This window comes from Trichosurus vulpecula, chromosome 2, assembly GCF_011100635.1.
Source record: "Trichosurus vulpecula isolate mTriVul1 chromosome 2, mTriVul1.pri, whole genome shotgun sequence".
NCBI classification, from domain to species: domain Eukaryota; kingdom Metazoa; phylum Chordata; class Mammalia; order Diprotodontia; family Phalangeridae; genus Trichosurus; species Trichosurus vulpecula.
In genome coordinates, this window is record NC_050574.1 from 185,505,516 (window position 1) to 185,523,157 (window position 17,642).

At 37.4% G+C, this 17,642-nt stretch overlaps 1 protein-coding gene across 1 annotated transcript in view; it reads right to left on the minus strand.

Annotated features, from left to right (window-relative positions):
* The window catches only part of ATP8A2 (ATPase phospholipid transporting 8A2), a 759,667-nt gene that overhangs the window by 531,986 nt on the left and 210,039 nt on the right, over positions 1-17,642 (minus strand). The window contains exons 8-13 of the mRNA XM_036745978.1: positions 17,494-17,563; positions 16,552-16,679; positions 13,939-14,050; positions 7,582-7,747; positions 3,777-3,904; positions 1,135-1,212 (exon numbers count right to left, since the gene is read on the minus strand). Coding sequence (XP_036601873.1) covers positions 1,135-1,212; positions 3,777-3,904; positions 7,582-7,747; positions 13,939-14,050; positions 16,552-16,679; positions 17,494-17,563 — 682 coding nt within the window. The remainder of the gene's footprint in view (positions 1-1,134; positions 1,213-3,776; positions 3,905-7,581; positions 7,748-13,938; positions 14,051-16,551; positions 16,680-17,493; positions 17,564-17,642) is intronic.

Sequence of the window (17,642 nt, forward strand, 5' to 3'; positions counted from 1 at the left end):
ACACATATATGTACATATATGTGTATGTATATATATATATATATGTATATAGAAAACAAATAGGATAGAGTCAGAAAGGAAGAAGATAGGCAAAGTACCATAAGAAATACAGGGAGGGAGAGATCACTTTTAGCTTGGGGCAGCGGAAACCAAAGATTTCATGGAGAAGATATGAAGTGGGCCCTCACCAAACAGAGACCAAAGACTGAGTGTGACAGCCTGAGCAAATACACGAGGGCCAAAGAAGGTGGGCGAAATCTGATTTGGCTGGAATATTGAGACTGTGAAAGAGATCTGGATGAAATATAGCTAGAAATAGTGTCTGGCAAGCAACTACACTACTTAAAATATCAGGCTAAGGAGGTTATATTGTATCTTATCAGCAACTGGGAAAAAACCTGAACATTCTGATGAGGAGAGGGCAAAATTTAGTCAGACCCATCCATGAAAAAAAATATTAAAAGGAAATGATAAGAGTTCTGGCTATTACAATACTGCACAAAAGAGATGATATGGTATGAGTGGAGATGAGAAGACAGACGTAAGAAATGTTCCTGATGTAGATTAAACAGGGTTTATTACTGATGCCAATAATTTACTACTAATGCTACTAATAATAATGACAGCAAAGACTATTCAAATTTATATAGCAGCTTGAGGTTTAACTATGAGCTCTCTTCAGAACAACCCTGTGAAGTGAGCAAGGCAAATGTTATACTATCCCTATTTCATAGACAGGGAAACTGGGACTTAAAACTCAAAAATAGTCTTACAACTAAATCCAGGGTTCCTTCAACTAGACCACACTGTATGTCAGTAAGAGACGCGGTGGATTAGAAATTCTCATCCACATGCCTATGGAATGTGGTTTTTAATCTGCTTTGTGTGCTGACCAATATGTTCACACTTACACGTATCAGGGTCTATACCTCTGCCTCAACATGGACATTTAGATAGAGCAAATGACCATCTCCTAATGCACTCATCTTTTCAGAGGGCTACATTCCACAGGAATCATCTTATGTAGCTAAGTTTGGTCCTTCCCCCTTGCTTAAGTTTTTCCTTTTGTCTTCCTCAGATGTTCCTCCTTAATTCCTCACAGTCCTCCTGTGATTCTAAAAAGGGAGTTCTCACCTGCCCAAGCTCTTCATTAAGGTTTGATGTCCGGGCCATTGCAGGGGTGTCATTTTCCATATAATACATATCCAGGTCCTGAAAGAAATGCAAGGACAGGGAATAGCTCAAGAAGTACCAAAATGGGGAAAAGCTCACAATTCCTTCAGGAAGCGTACATCCACAGGTCATGCCTGACACACTGGTGTGACTGCCACAGGGAAGGGGGTGAGAGTCCTCATACGAGGGGAATAATGGCCATTTATTGTACTTATGCTTGAAGATCCAATATGACACCAACGTCTCAATGTCATAACAGTGTCCCTCTACTAGGTACTCAGCTAAAATGAACTGAAGACTTTTAGTTTAGGAGGTATAACTTAACAAAAACACTACCCTCAAGTCTAATACACTAGATCTCTTGGTTCAATTACACTTCATGGGATCGTGTATCTACAGCTCAAAGGAAACATGAAGATCAAGTCCAACCCTTATTTTACATTTCATTATATTTAATGTGGAAGCATAGAGTGTAAGTGATTTCCTGAGGGATAAGTGTCTGGGGCATTATTTGAATTCAGGTCTTCCTGACACAACATCCAGTACTTCATTCAGCTCCAATTTTCCGTCACAGTCAAACCTCCAGAAAGACCAAAGTTGATCTTTTTTTTACAGAATCGGCTAAAAGATAATCTTTTTTTTCCAGCTTCAAAACTCAGGACAGTGTTCTAAAGTACAGAGATGGTTGCTATGTAAAATGAACACCAAAGCAATCATCTGAGAAAATGTGCCCCAAACTCTAAATCAATTCTAGCACTGCTAGGTAAGATTCCCTTTTCAGATGCCTCTCCCTCCTCTGCAGAGGCAGGAGGTCTATGGGATTCAAATACTGCATATATTACTAAACTTTTTTAATGTATTGTTAAGTTTTGCTGAATTTTTTCCATTTATTCCTCTTCTTTTTCTTTAAAAAGATGGTTTTGTATTATGTGAAGGTTCTCTGGGAGGGATGCTGGAAGAAATTTAAGTAAAGACAAAATATGCCAATTAAATTTAATTTTTTTAAACAATTCCCTCCTCAAAGAATTTACGACCAAACAAGAGATAGAGAGCATTACAAAATTCAAAGTGGGTAATTTTGATTACATTAAATTGAAAAGTTTTTGTACAAAGCCAATGCAACCAAGATTAGGAGGGAAGCAGAAAACTGGGAAAGAATTTCTACAACCAGTGTCTCTGATAAAGGCCTCATCTCTAAAATATACAGGAAACTGAGTCAAATTTATAAGAACACAAATCATTCCCCAACTGATAAATGGTCAAAGGATATGAACAGGCAGTTTTCAGAGGAAGAAATTAAGGCTATCTATAGTTATATGAAAAAAAATGCTCTCAATCACTATTGATTAGAGAAATACAAATCAAAACAACTCTTAGGTACCACATCTTTCCTGTCTGATTGGCTAACACGATAAAACAGGAAAATGATAAATGTTGGAGAAGTTGTGGGGAAAACAGGCACACTGTTGCACTGCTGGTGAAGCTGTGAACTGATCCAGCCATTCTGGTGAGCAATCTACTATGCCCAAAGGACTATAAAAATGTGCATACCCTTTCACCCAGCAATACCACTTCGAAGGCTGTATCCCAAATAGATCATACAACTGGGAAAATGACCCACAAGTACAAAAATATTTATAGAAGCTCTTTTTGTGGTGGCAAAGAACTGGAAATCATGGGGATGCCCATCAATTGGGGAATGGCTGAACAAGTTGTGGTATATGAATGTAATGAAATACCACTGTGATATAAGAAATGAGCAGCAGACAGGCTTTATAATAACCCAGAAAGACTTACATGACATGATGCTGAGTGAGGGGAGCAGAACCAGGAGAACATTATACACAATTACAGACACAAGGTATGTGTGATGACTAACTTTAATAGACTTGGCTCTTCTTAGCAATGCAAGGTTCTAAGACAGCTCCAAAAGACTCATGACACAAAGAGCTATCCATATCCAGAGAAATAACTACAGAGTCTGAATGCAGACTGAGGCAAACTATTTGCTTTATCTTTCATTTTTCTTTTTTGGTTTTGTTTCTTCTTTCTCATGGCTCATTCCATTGGTTATAATTCTTCTTTACAACTTGACTCTTGTGAATATGTTTAATATCTGATGCCATCTTGGGGGGGAGAGAGGCAGGGGGAGAAAATTTGGAACTAAAAACTTGTGGAACTGAGTGTTGTAAACTAAAAACAAAAAATGAATTAAAAAATTTCATTCTCAAATCTTTAAATCTCTTCTGCAACTCTATAGGACATTCTGTCCTCTTCTATACATACTGATTTCTCAGTGTCTTACTAATGCTTTGACATTTGCAACCCATACATATACACTTGATACTCTTCACTTGGCTAGAGGAACCTCTCTACATAATGATACTATGTTAATAAAAGATAAATACTTCATAACCACTGAAAAACAAACTTGCTTAGAACTTACAACCCCAAATGCTTTTTGCTAAGGTGGCTACAGACATTTTCTAATGACCCATTAATTTCCAAAATTCTCAACATGAAAGTAAAAATAGGATGGCAGACTGACATATGCTCCTGTAGCTAAAAATCTTATCTGAATCATTTCTGCTTTGAATACTTACCCAGTTTATAAAAAGGGCCTGAATAAATTTTACAACTTCAAGGGTGACCAGAAGACTAATTGGAATGAGATTGTTATACAAGATGATAAATGTCAACAGGTTATATCCAAAATTGTTGGAAACTCCCTCTGTGAAAGAAAGCCAATGAGAGAAAACCATATTGTTTGAGTCAAAGTTTCTGTTAAGTTTCATATGTTTTCACATTATCTTAATGCATCATTTGTGGATTTTTTCTAGGAGGAAAAAATTATAACACAAGTTTTGGTTAAAAATAATGTGCAAAAATATAAAGACATTGACAGTAAGAGTAAAGATTCAGTCTTGCATTTCCCTCATATCAATACAATTAGGGAACTTTCATACACCAATACATTAAGGAAGCATGATTTCTTCAGCATGGGAAATCCCTCCAATGGCAAGTCACAAACCATCTATAATTCATAATCTTATAGAGTTATGTGATACACAGCAACTCATACAACTAGTAAACATCAGAGGCAGGATTTAAACCCATGTCTTCTTCACTCCAAGGCTAGTACTCTATCCACTATATCACAATGCATTTGGCATAATAATTAATAAATATTTATGCTAACAGTGATATCCAAAATGCAAAATCAAGACTATCCAATGGCTTAGTAAATTTAAAATTTGAAAGCTCGACTGAAAGATCTGAAATATACTTTGTGTGAAGCAGGATCTTATTGACAAAGAGATTCTGAAATAACAAGAATGCAACTTAACCCTCGCTAAAATATATATATTTTAAAACACTGAAGCAGAATTCCAATGACCAAGTATATATAAGAGGACTGAGTTAAGAAAACAACTAATATAACCCTCCAAGTCACCCTAATACCAAAATGAACTCTCTATCCACTATTCAATTCTGCCTCTCTACTTAGATTTTGATATACAGACCAATCACAGATTGTCAAAAGTTGGAAGGAACCTCGGCGGTCATCTAGTTGAAGGCAAATATGAACAGGCATCCCTTCTATGGCATCACTGGGAAACAATCAGTAGCCTCTACTTGAAGACCTCCATGGATAGGCTACTCCTTATCTCCAAGGAAAACCATTCTTCTTTGGGTAAGCTCTAATTGTTGGGAAGTTTTTCCTTGCACTGTGCTGACATCCTTCTACGGCTTCCACCCACTCGTCCTTGTTTAGCCCCCTTGTTGCCAAACAGCATAAGTGTAATTCTTCTTCTAAATAACAACCCTTCAATTTCTTGAAGACCAATATAATATCTCTGCTAAATCTTCTTTTGTTCAGACTAAATACCTCCCATTTTCATTATTCAACTCCCATAAGAAATGGTTTTGAGTTCCCTCAACATCCTGGTCACCGGGTTCTGTCAATCTACTGTAGCTAGTCAATGTCTTTCCTAAACTGGCTTAACCCAGTATTCCAAGCAGACTACGTAAAAGAATTAATACCTCTTCATTCTGGACACTGTGATTCTATTAAATATAAAAGAGGACTTTACATTTATGGATCATACTTTATAGCATCTTAAAGTACATTATCTCCTTAGAACAGTGGTTCTTAATGTGTGATCCATGAAATATCTTTTTTTCATTTGATAGTTGTATTTCAATATAATCAATTTCCTTTTTAATCCTACGTATTTTATTTTATGCATTTAAAAACATTATTCTGAGAAGTGTCCACTGGTTTCATAGGACTGCTCTAGGGGTGCAGGCCTCAAAAAAGAAGTTTAGAATTGCTGCCTTGGAACAATTCTGTGAGGTAAGCGAGTCAGGTATTATTGTCCTTAATTTACAAGTGGGGAAACAGAGGCTTGGAGAGCATCATACAGCCAGTTAAGGGCACTACCAAGGCTCACACTCCTTCTTCTGACTTCAAACACCAGCAACCTTTCCCAATATGCCAGGCCGTACTGCACATGATTCATTCTGTAAATTCAGATCAGGATTCTTGGTTCTGTGAGGCTAGTAGAAAAACAAAGGGAAGACGGGGCGGGGGGAGGGACACTGGAGAAGTGATGCGAGGTTGAAAGTGAGCAGAAAATGGAAATGGAGATAATTGATTCAGTAATGCCATTTTCAAGTCAGTTTTCTTTATGAAAACCAACAATCAAAAGGTTAGGTGAGTCAAATGACTAGCCTAAAGAATAGAAGAATAATTCATATTAACGTAACCCTCTGCACTTTGGTGGGCTGTCTTTCCAAATTGCCATGATTGAAAAACTCATCATTTTAGAGCCAACTTGATGATGTGCCTCTTAAAACTTAACTAGGTTACTGTCTTTCCATGAGAAATGCTAACAGTAGCAACAACAAGAACAATAAGCATTTATATAGTGCTTTAAGATACGAGAAACATTTTAAAGATATCTCATTTTTGCCTCACAAGAACCCTGCTATTTCCCCATTTTATAGCTGAGGAAACCAAGGCAGAAAATAAGTGACTTTTCCAAGCTCACATAGCTTGTAAGTGTCTAAGGCTGGGTTTGAACTCTAGTCTTCCCAACTCTAATTCCAGTGCTCTAACCACTGTACCACCTGGACACCCCAGAAAAATTTAGTGGAGAAAAACCAAACTTGTGTTGGAGAGGTTAAAGGGAGTAAGGAGGAACAAACAGTAGCATGTACCTCCTTCTCCAGTCTATCATTTACTGGCACAATGAACCCTTTCCTGCATTCTCTACCCCCATTAATTCCAAAAAAAATTCTATCAACAGAACAGAAAGAACAGTAATTTGAGAGGACAAAGTACCAAGAACTGAAGTTAAAAGCAAGTCGATGAAAAATGGCAATCTGGAGCTTCACTGTTTTCTATCAGAGCAATTGCAGCCTTCACCATAAAGATAACATCTCTGTTAATAAGACAGAGTGCATTAAGTGGGACAGCAGAGGACAGTTCTTCCACAGTAAATCATGTAGCTACTAGAAAGAGATTATCCAAACAATTTCATTGCCATTTATTTATTTTTCCCAAAGGCTGTATCCCAAGATAGTGTCAATGTTATACATTACCCAGAACCTAACACATTTTATAGCTAAGTACATATGTATAAACAGAACCACCAAAAGAATCTACAGAGTGACTTTTCTATGAATTTATTCCTATTTCAAACTAGAATGGTCTCTTCTTCTTAGCCACTTTAAATTATACAAAGGACACCATTTTATTTTTGGTTTTGTTTTACAACACAGTTTTGCAATTTTTAATATAAAGATTGATGACTTGAAATCAAGTCCAGAGAAACCAGATATGACAATCTGAGATCCTGGATTCTGATTGAAGCTGCAACTGATGTCCTCCTGAAACTTGGGCCCTTTCCTTGGAAATGGCAATCTAACATTTAAACAGGGCTGTTTAAATAGTTTGAGTTCTTCAGATGAAAGGACAGAGACAAGCATAAAGAAATTTTTAACAGTTTACCCTGCAAACAACAGAAGGATTGTACAAAAGAAAACCAATTTTTAATTCGAGTTTATCTTAAATTTTTTTATTGACAAGGCATTAACTCGACTATTGAACAACTTTCATCTTCATCACCTTTTGACCTTCTCTTTCATCCTTTCCCTGGAATGTGAGCAGGCTATGTCACTGCCAAAGGGAGAATGCCAACAGGAACACAAGTTTCCAGGGAAACTTTCAAAACTTGTGTATCTAAAAGTGCTAAGTTCCCATTTTCAAACATTTACTGGCTAGAGACATTTCCCTTGTTTAATGGAAAAAAAGTTAATAGCAAAAATAAAGCCTTCAACTCACTAAAAATGTTTATGATTTTAGAGAAACAGTGCTTCTATGCCTCATTCACTGAAACTTACCTATTTCACTAAAATACCAGCTCATGTTGTCATGGGTTCGGTTCCATAGCAATGCGCCCACAGAACTCACCAGGGCCATGACCAGTAAGATGCAGAACAAAACCAGAATTTGCACATTGGTCACTTTCTCAACATTGGATCTCTTGAGAGGAGCTTTAGTTGAATTCTGGATAATAGCACAAAAAGTCAGTGTTCACACAGCATACAGAGATAGGTAGGAGAAAGGAGTCATTCCTGAATAGAGGGCTATTGTTAGATTGTAAGCTCCTTGAGGTAGGGATATATTTTGCCTCTTTTTGTATCCCCAGCACTTAGCACAGTGACTAGAAGGTGCTTAATAAATGTTTATTGAATTGAACTGGGTATTATGACATTTTTGGTCTCAGTAATTTGTTCCACTGATCCTCAACCTAGTATTGTCTTTCCCACCACCACCTCAGACCTGAAGGTCACTCTCTGACCACCTTTTGGTCAGGGCACATGCTCTCCCTGTCCAAATTTCCAACGCTACTTTTCAACGTTAAATTTTGTGTTACAAAAAGAGTCATCTTGGAAACACAATTAACAGTTCCTGAAAGACATTAGATTGAATCTAAAAGATATCATGGGCTGACCATGTACAAAGGAATATCAGAGGCTTCATTTTTTCCCCTACAACAAGTACTTCAAGTGCATATATGTACAGTCCCCTACTGGGTCTAAGGGAGACAATAACTATATTCCCTGCTTCTTCCCTCCCTGAAGGCCCTCCCCTCCCCCAATGCTAATCTAAGTGGAAGAAAAGACACAAATACAACACAGTCAACAGATGTGAGGCTGTTATGTGATTACGTGACCAAATGAATGAGACAATAGGTACTCAACAGTACAATATGGGCAGGGAGGAAAAAGCTCTTACACAAGAGGGGGTGCTTGGGCTCAGTCAAGAATGATGAGTATGAAATCTAATAAGCAGAAGCAAGAGACAAAACAACAGTATGAAGAAAGAATTAGAACTTATAAAAAGCATGGGCAGGTTTGTGAACGCTGAAGGTACCAAACTTGTTAAAAAAAAAAAACTATTACCGACTGACTTGTGTTAGAAGGTAGACTTTCAAGTAGATTGAAGCTAGATTAGAGGAGCTCTGAGTGCCAGTTACAAGTTTCACACATGCACACACATATTCTTTTTATATAGATATAGATATAGATATAGATATAGATATATAGATATAGATATAGATATATAGATAGATAGATAGATAGATAGATAGATAGATAGATAGATATATACACATATACATATACATGTATGGGTGTGTGTACACACATGTGTGAGCACATAATTTTTGTAAAGCATTCTAAGACTTCAAATTCTTACAAAGATGGTTTGAATTGGGTGGGTATATAACAGCTCTTTCCTTTGTTATTCTACTTTTATCTGCCTTTATTATTCCTGTGAAAGAGACAACTCTAAGAGCCTTGAAAAAATAAAAAAGATAAAGTCATCAAAAATGAAAATCAGCTAGGATTAGAATGAAGGGGAATTCATTTGCAAATAGTATGAGATCTGCTTATACCCTACAGCCACAAGATGTGTATCTGAGCTCAGTTGGTGGAAACACAAATACTGCTCTTTGTATTTGGCTTTTTCAAGTCCCAGTATGACAATCCCCTCTGGAATTAAAAGTCTATGCAATGAATGCACACTATACCACATTTCCCTTTGTCTAAAGACTTTTTCACATTTCACTTCTCCTAAAAGTGTAGCCTCTCAAACCCTGGCATTTACCTTATGTTTAGAAGGAAAAAAAGGCCCCAGAGACAAGAAAAGGAAATTCATTAGAAGAAGCAGTTCTGAGATTAATCCATCCCCCGCCCCTTGTCCCTACTCTGTAGTACTGCACATCCACATCTGGTCTCACAGCAGTATCCCTCACACAAGGGCTCCTTTTTTTTTTTTTAAACAAATGCTGTAAATTTGACAGTCCATGACTGCCTTATCAAAATTTTAATAAACACTCAGTGAATGGATAGGCAGGGAAAATAAATATACTTTGGCAGTGAGCTCATTTCCATGATCCCATTAATTTATTGACTTTTGATCTTTTCCAGTGGTTGGATTCTTTCCAGCTAACAGGGTTATGCAAAGCTATCTTTCACCTGGGCTGCTGGAAAAAATCCACCTAAAAATACTGTAATAATTACCCCCCCCCCAAAAAAAACCTCTGGCTTTAATAACATCTGCATTTCATAGAAACAAAAACTCTGGAGCATATAAGCAATATCAAGGAATGAGCTTTTAATGTGAAATTCCCATCAGCATTATAGAAACTGCTATAAAGCTCTTTACATAAAGAAAAAAAAAACTATACTTTCTATATAATTGAGTTCTAACTTTAGGGAACTTTCTTCCAAAGAAAGGAGGGTAAGTATTCTATACTCACAGAACTGGATGAAATTTACAGAATCTGTATAGTTAAAAGAATGAAGGTCCATCAGACATTATAAAGAACTTAGGGGATTGCTTTAAGAAAAAAAAATCTTATTAACTCAGTCTATCTATTAACTCAATTAAAAGAAAGTTCAGTCTAAAGGAAAAGTCTAGGCTTAACATGCCACAAGAGAAGTTCTAGGAGGGCAGTGAGCCAGCAATATAAAGGCAAAAGGAATATAAAATAAGCACCCCAAAGCAGTCCTATTTCCTCTCTGTGTTCAAGTAGCACAAGAACTTACTATAAATATTATTTCACAAACAGGATGGCCTTTAGCTAAGCATGATCCTTTATCTTTCTTTAATGAACTCTATTTTTTGTCCTTTTGTCCCTTAAGACACAGAGAATTCTGTGTACAGATGTTTTGGGGATTTTCCACTACTATAGCTTGAAACCATGAAAACTAGCAATGGCCTTGCAAAAAGCTACGCAAATTGACCCAAACCAATACATGATAACAAAGTTTGTATCCTTTATTACAGAATTATGTACAATGGGGCAGATAACTAGATTGGATTAAATGTGAAACACTTAAGCTAGTTTTTTTTTTTCATTTCTTGCTATAGAAGTGTAAGTTGTTACCTACAAAATTACCTACATATTGCTGCATCAGTAGCTTTTTGGTATTTTCTTAAGAGCATCAAGCCTTGCCCAATTATTGGAAGTAGAGGAGTATGGAGATTACAGCAAATATTGCTCCGGCTCATGCAGTTTTCAATGGCTGACATAAGTTCTTTATAATCTACTCCAAGAGGGGAGGGGCCCAAATCTGAGCTAGTGGGCTACAGTCTGAAGTAAGGGGATGATTGGTTCTCCTACCTAAGAGCAAGCAGAGGTGCCCAATAAACATTGGTCCTAGGCCTTCCCCAGAATTTCAGATGGACCAACAAATGATGAACTAGAGTAGAGAAGTCAAGCACGTAGCCCTTGGGATGTATGCTGCCCATAACACTCTCCAGTGTGGCTTGAACCAGATCAAAATGTAATTGGGAAACATTTTACAAAATAAATAAAAATACAATAAAACATAGATGATGTTAATAAATGGTTTTCTAAGTCAATATGTGATCCACAGGGATCCTTAGGTATATTTTCCATTTCTAATTCAGTTTGACACTACTCAACTACAGTATCACCACAAGAAGGCACCTGTTTAAAACTAGAGATCAATTTTGGTTTGGGAGTCAGAAAGTAAAGGAGGTAAACTGGCATTGGACCCAAGGTTCAAAGAGGCCTGTGGGTCTGGGTCACAGAATCCAAAGTTCTTGTGTCATAGAAGTAAAAAAGACAGTTTAAACACCCTATCTATGCCAGCCAGGAAAGACCAGATCAGAGAATGGTGCTTCTGGTTGACTAACCATGACACAGTAAAATGAGAATGAGCAATTTTCTGAGGACCAGAACATAGGGAAAGGGGGAAGAATCCAAGGACAGATGACTTTGAGGGTTCAGGGAGGAAAAAATCTCTCCCTAGGAATCAATGGAAGGAGACTTTCCCAAAACATGGTAGGCAGGTATCAAGAGTGAAGAATCTGGAAAATGACTAAGCTGGACAGTGTGGTTGGGGGAAAGGGAGAGTCAAAGGACATATGCAAATGCAACAATTAGTAAGAAAGGACCTGCCTAAACTCTGGAATACCAGGTGCATAGTTGAGGGCAGACATGGAGCATCATGGGTGGCCAAATCACAGAAGGGAAACTTTCTGTGCTTTTCCCCTGGCTGTTCCCCCCCCCCCCACCAATGCCTGGAATGTGCTCCCTCCCTCCTCACTTCCAGAAGCAGTTCAGTTACCACCTCCTACAAGAAACCTTTCCTGATTCTCCCAAATGCTACTGCACTCCCCTCCCAAACTACCTTTATTCATCTACTTTGCATTTATTTTATTCTCTCTATATTTATGCGATATATACCTAAGTGCTCTTGTCTCCCCTGTTAGAATCTATGTTCTTTGTGATCAGGGTTTGTTTTATTTATTACATTTATTTCCCCAGTAAAAAGCACAGTACATGACACTAATAAGCACTAAATACCTTTTGATCAAATGACTGAATTAATATCAAGGCAAAGACCAGGCAAAAAGTTAAATAAGAAGGAACTAAGATCAGGCTGAATGTCTTTTAACTGGCACCATGGACTAAGATTTTACCCTAAGAACCCTTGTAACTCATAGAAATAGAACTCATGGGTGTGAGAGGAGTAGGTTCATGTTGACTCATAATGCCGTGTAGCAAATCTTTCAAAACACCTAAGAGGTTGGTGGCTTCTTAGTATGGAACAGAAGGAAGAAAAAGGAAAGCAAAGAAAACCTACAGCCTTCTTCAAAAGCTTACATTGGCAGACAACCCAGGAAATCTAAAGAAAATGGTGGTGGTCAAATTCCATAAGATGTTGATGGAATGCACATATAAAAGGTGAGGAGACCTCATAAGGTTAAGCTGTGTTGGAGGTGCTGCAGGAAAGAGTAGGATCCTTTAGGTGACAGCTACATAGTTCTATAATACAAAAACTCCAAGGCGAAAATGTTTAGGGAAGTCCATAAACATAAGCTGTTGCTACTTAGTTTGACAGTGGTTCAACTTCAATTCAGAAGAATGATCAGGTCATAATCACTTGAGTATGGATCTCCAAACCTGGCTGCCCTACCCAAAGTCCATTCACTCAATCATCAATCAACAAACATTTATTAAGTGTTTAATATGGGGAAACAAACACAAAACAGTGAAGGCAGAATGAGACCAAGATTATGGCTTATCAACACCTCCGCCCCTCCCCCAACAGGCTGAAAGCCCCTGAATTAACATTCAACAACAGCCACAAAGAGCACTCAAGAAAGATTAAGCCAAAACATTCATGGTCTTCTGGAAAACACAAAGAAATCCCTCAGGACCTAAGGAAGTGGTGTGGCACTGTGCAGCAAGTGTTCGATTTGAAGTCAAAGGGCCTAGATTCAAATTCTGAGCGACCTTAGACAATCCACTAGACCTCTCTGGGCCTCAGTTTCCTCATCTGTAAAAGGTGAAGACTGCGCAAGGTGACAATCGAAGTCTCTTCTAACTCTCAACCTGTCATCATCTTTTATGCAAAAACAACCTACTCTGATCCTGTCAACTGAAATATTGCCTAAGAGGTAGAGAATGACTGGTACATTTCCATAAGATTAAGACTATTGAGCAAAATGCATCTTTGTTTTAAAATTGCTATGCATTCCTCAAGTGTAATAAAAATATTGTGATAGAGAAAAGGACGGAAATATCTTCAAAGTTATTCCCTCTAACAGGAAGAGTCTCTCTCCAAGGCAAGAGGGCCTTCAAGTACTCTCAGAAGGGAGCACCTCTGAAGAACAGCATAAGGCACTGATTCAACTAGAATTTGTAAAGTCCCCTGGCAAAGGTGAACCATAAATGTCTAGACACTAAAAAAAAAAAAAACAAGTCCAATTTAAGTTAGACAGACTAAAGAGTGTGTTGAGGGAAGGCTCCTGATGTTTTCTTTTTGACATATGTAATGAAAGCAGCTCACTAAATAATAATTAAAATGTCCTTCAAAATGTGAATTTGTTCTGAAACTCAAACAAATGGGTAAGGGTGGGAAGAGGAAAAAAAGGGAGTTGATATCAATCACTACCCCTGTCCCAAAGCTCAGAACATGGAAGGCAATTATATTTCATGTGAGATCCTTTTTTTTAAACAGAAAAAGACCAATGAGAAAGAATTTTACCTACCCACAAAAGAAGGATGGAAAGGTTAACCTAAGGTGGCTAAACAGGGTTGAGTCTCAGGCATTACCTAGATTCTATACTTGCCTCTTCCCCTCATGGACAGACAGAGAGAAAAAGGAAACAATGACGAAGAATAGCATCATGTTGGCACAGAAAGGCTTTACCTGCATGAGCTTGGTGTCGTGTCCAGTGTATACAACTATGCCAAAGACCCACTGAGTATTTCTAAGCTGGGCACCTCTTAGTAAGATCTGGTCAGGCCCAATTGAAACTGAACTAAAAATAAGAAAAAATAAAATTTATATTTAATGATACATTGGCAAAGGTGTTTTCCACTGTTTTTCACAATATGATGGCATAAGCTTTCTCCTTGAACAAATACACAACATCAATATTTTTTTCACTCCAGTTTAACCATTTCATAGAAAAAACAAAAGTTCACTTTAAGATGGCTTTTTGCCAAGATCACTTATTCTTAAGACAATGCAAAAATAAAGTTAATTTTTAAAAATAATCAACCTTCACTATAGTGATGGTGAATTCTTATGAATCTATGAGGTTGGGAAGAAAGGATGCTTCTTAGTAGAGGCTATGCTGGAATCCATACTAAAACTGTTGCTAAGTCAATAAATAAGACCTTTTTGTTCATTTGGGAATCACTTTCTATTTCAGAAAACGTATAATAACATTGCAAGGGTGACATAGGAGCCATATAACAACCCCATTCCTAATTTATCTATTTAAAAGGGCTGTAGTCTACAGCAAGTCAGGGTACCAAAGAGAAGACAATTTCAGCCCCTCAAGTTAACGTTAGTGTTGCTTCTCCTAACTGCCTCCTTTACAGCACTGGCTCAGCTGAACAATCTAAAAGGTGGTCCCACAGAAGGCATAAGCAGCAGATAACATGAACAGGCAAGGCAGAGAAAAGACAAGAGCACCAGACACCAAACACCATCCTGAAATAAATGATGGAAATGCCACCAAGACACAACAATGAAAACAGTGCAGACAAAGGGTACTAAAAGGAAAAAACAAATTGTTTCCTATTCTTTAATCTAAAATTTACTGTCAAAAAATAAATCACTCCTTCGAAAAAGAAATTCTGTCAATACCAACTAGCCACTTTACTAACCATCTAATTTGTTTCCATATGCCTTTAAAACTAAAAATGCTTGTGTAGCAACCATTTCTCTGTACCAGTTCTTTTCTCCACTAAGCTTCCTACGATGAGTAGTTCCTAATTAACTTCTCCAACTATACAAAATAACCCACAGTAACTGTCCCATTACTCCTTCTTTGGTATTAAAGCTAATATTTTACTTAATTTTCAAAAATTTATCTGTCTTGTTCATTTAAAAGCTGGCACTTTACTACATGGAAAAATAATGTGTAACCATGTATATAGCCTATGTATTTATCAACAACTCAAAACACACTAATATTTTCTCAATCAGTCAACAGAACCCATTCTCCACCACCCAACCTCTCCTCTTTCAAACTTCCCTTTTACTGTCAAGGGTACCACCATCCTCCCCATCACCTAGGATCACATCCTCATTGTCACCCTGTCTTTTCACTTGTACTCACCCCACACATCCAATCTGCCAAATTTTGTCCTCTCTACCTTCCTAACATCTCTATTGTTATTTTTAAAATAATCATCCTCATATGAATTTTGAATACATGCCCTTCTATCTACCCAATACAGCCACTATCTTGGTGTATACCCTCATCACTTTACACCTGGTACTTCAAAAGCCTTCTGCTCTGTCTCCCTCTTGCAAGTTTCTCCTTGCTCCAGGTCAATCCCCATTCAGCTTTTAAAGTGTTTTTGCTAAAGCAAATGTTTGATTATGTCACTTCCCTCAGCCCTTCTACTTTAATAAACTCCAGTGACTCCCTATTACCCATAAGATGATCAAATATAAAATCCTCTGTCTGGCTTTTAAAATCTTTCCCACCTGGCCCCTTCCTACCTTTCCACTCTTCTTATACTTTACTCCCTTCCACATACTACCACTGGTCTCCTTATTGCTTCTTCATACAGTTTTCTCCCTCTGCTGATGCCTTGCCTTTCACTAGCTTTCCCTCCTATCTAGAATGCTTTCCTTCATCATCTCTAGCTCCTGGTTGCCTTGACTTTCTTCAAGACTCAGCGCAAACAACACTTTCCCCAAGATCCCTCCCATTATTCCTACCTTCTCTCTGAGATTACCTTCCATTGACATTGTACATATCTTCTATGTACAATATCCACATCACCCTCATTTCAATGTAAGCTCCTTGAGGACAGGCTGTGTTTTTTGCCTTTCTTTGTATAACTAGTGCTTAGCATTGTGCCTGAAACATAATAGGCATTTAGTAAATGCCTGTTGAGCAGCTAAGCAAAATGACAAATGTTTGGGCTTGTTTTTTCTGACCCCACTATTTTGGGGAAGAAGGGTACAAGTTATTTTTTTAAAGGCAAGCCAGCATTTTAAACCTACACATAAAAACCTTAGCATATTCCCTGTCAAGGAGAATTCCCTCAAAATACATGTGTTAAAAATGGTACTAATTCTGCCCTACTTAGAATCATGCTATATTAATATTTTCTCAAATAATATGATACTGAATAAATCTTTAAATTTTGTAATTATTTTTCATTATGAAGTTTGTAGACAAAAGCCATCTGTAGCAACTACACTAACCAAAACAATTTTTTGCCACCTGCTCTGAAGATTCAGGATTACCATCATGCATCAAGGGAAAAAACTCTTGAGGAAGAAAAGTGATACCTGTTACCATCTAAATACAAGTTTCCAGTGAAATCATAGAGGTGGCGGTTGGGACCTTCACATTCTATTCTTCCAGATACTTTTATCAACTGCTCCCTTGAAGTCAGGTTAGCTGTCTGAGGCAAACTCTGGAAATCAGAACCAAAGAGAGAACTCAAAAGTCACTGAATCTAGCAAAGCAAAACATCTCTAATTCACATTAAAAGGTCAACAAGCAAAAGCATAAGCATATGATTTTTAGTACCTTTTTACATACAGAGAAATATACACATACATACATACTTCTCTATTACAGAGTGGGTAAATTTTGTTACTATCTTTTTAACTTAGTATTATTTCATTCCTGTTAAAATGAAAATTACAGAAATTTATAATCTCTTCTACAATCCTCTTTCCTGTTCTTTGTATAGTTAGGAGAATATGACTAGAAATATCTTTGAAAAAAAAGTCACAGAAAATCCTCTTCTATTTCATAACCCAATCCTCTCTTTAGAACCACAGACCAACACAACAGAGATGAGGCCCCCTGGAGCCCATTATCTTCATCCTGTGGATCTGCTCACTGATCTTCCTTAGTGTCATAGCTTCCACGCAAGTTCCCAGACAAGGACTCAGGAAGAGCACTCAGAAAAGTATCTGTGCATATGTGCTATCCTCGGTTTAAAAAAAAAACGAGAAAATTGCTGACTTACACCTAATAGGACAATTACTTATGAGGTGTTTTTTGTTTTACCCTTTAGCAGCTATGGTGAATGTCTTTATCCAACCACATTCTCACCCAATTACCAGTTACCTAAAGCATGGATTTTTCAAAATGTCTGAGTAGGGTCAGCATATAGTCTGGAAGGGTTTCTTACTTTTCAAAGGTAAGTGGTTCACCTGCGGACTGGATCTGAACATGTAGACTCAAAGAGAATACTATAACTAAAAAGGTGACTTTACCTGCCGAATTTTAAGATTGGTCTCCCCATCCAGATTAGATGTTTCAACATAGCACATTGCCTGAGGTTCACTAAAAAAAGCAAAGTAAAGAAAATCAATATTAAATAAATCTCTCCATATAAGCTATATACTATTTCAAGACTATAACT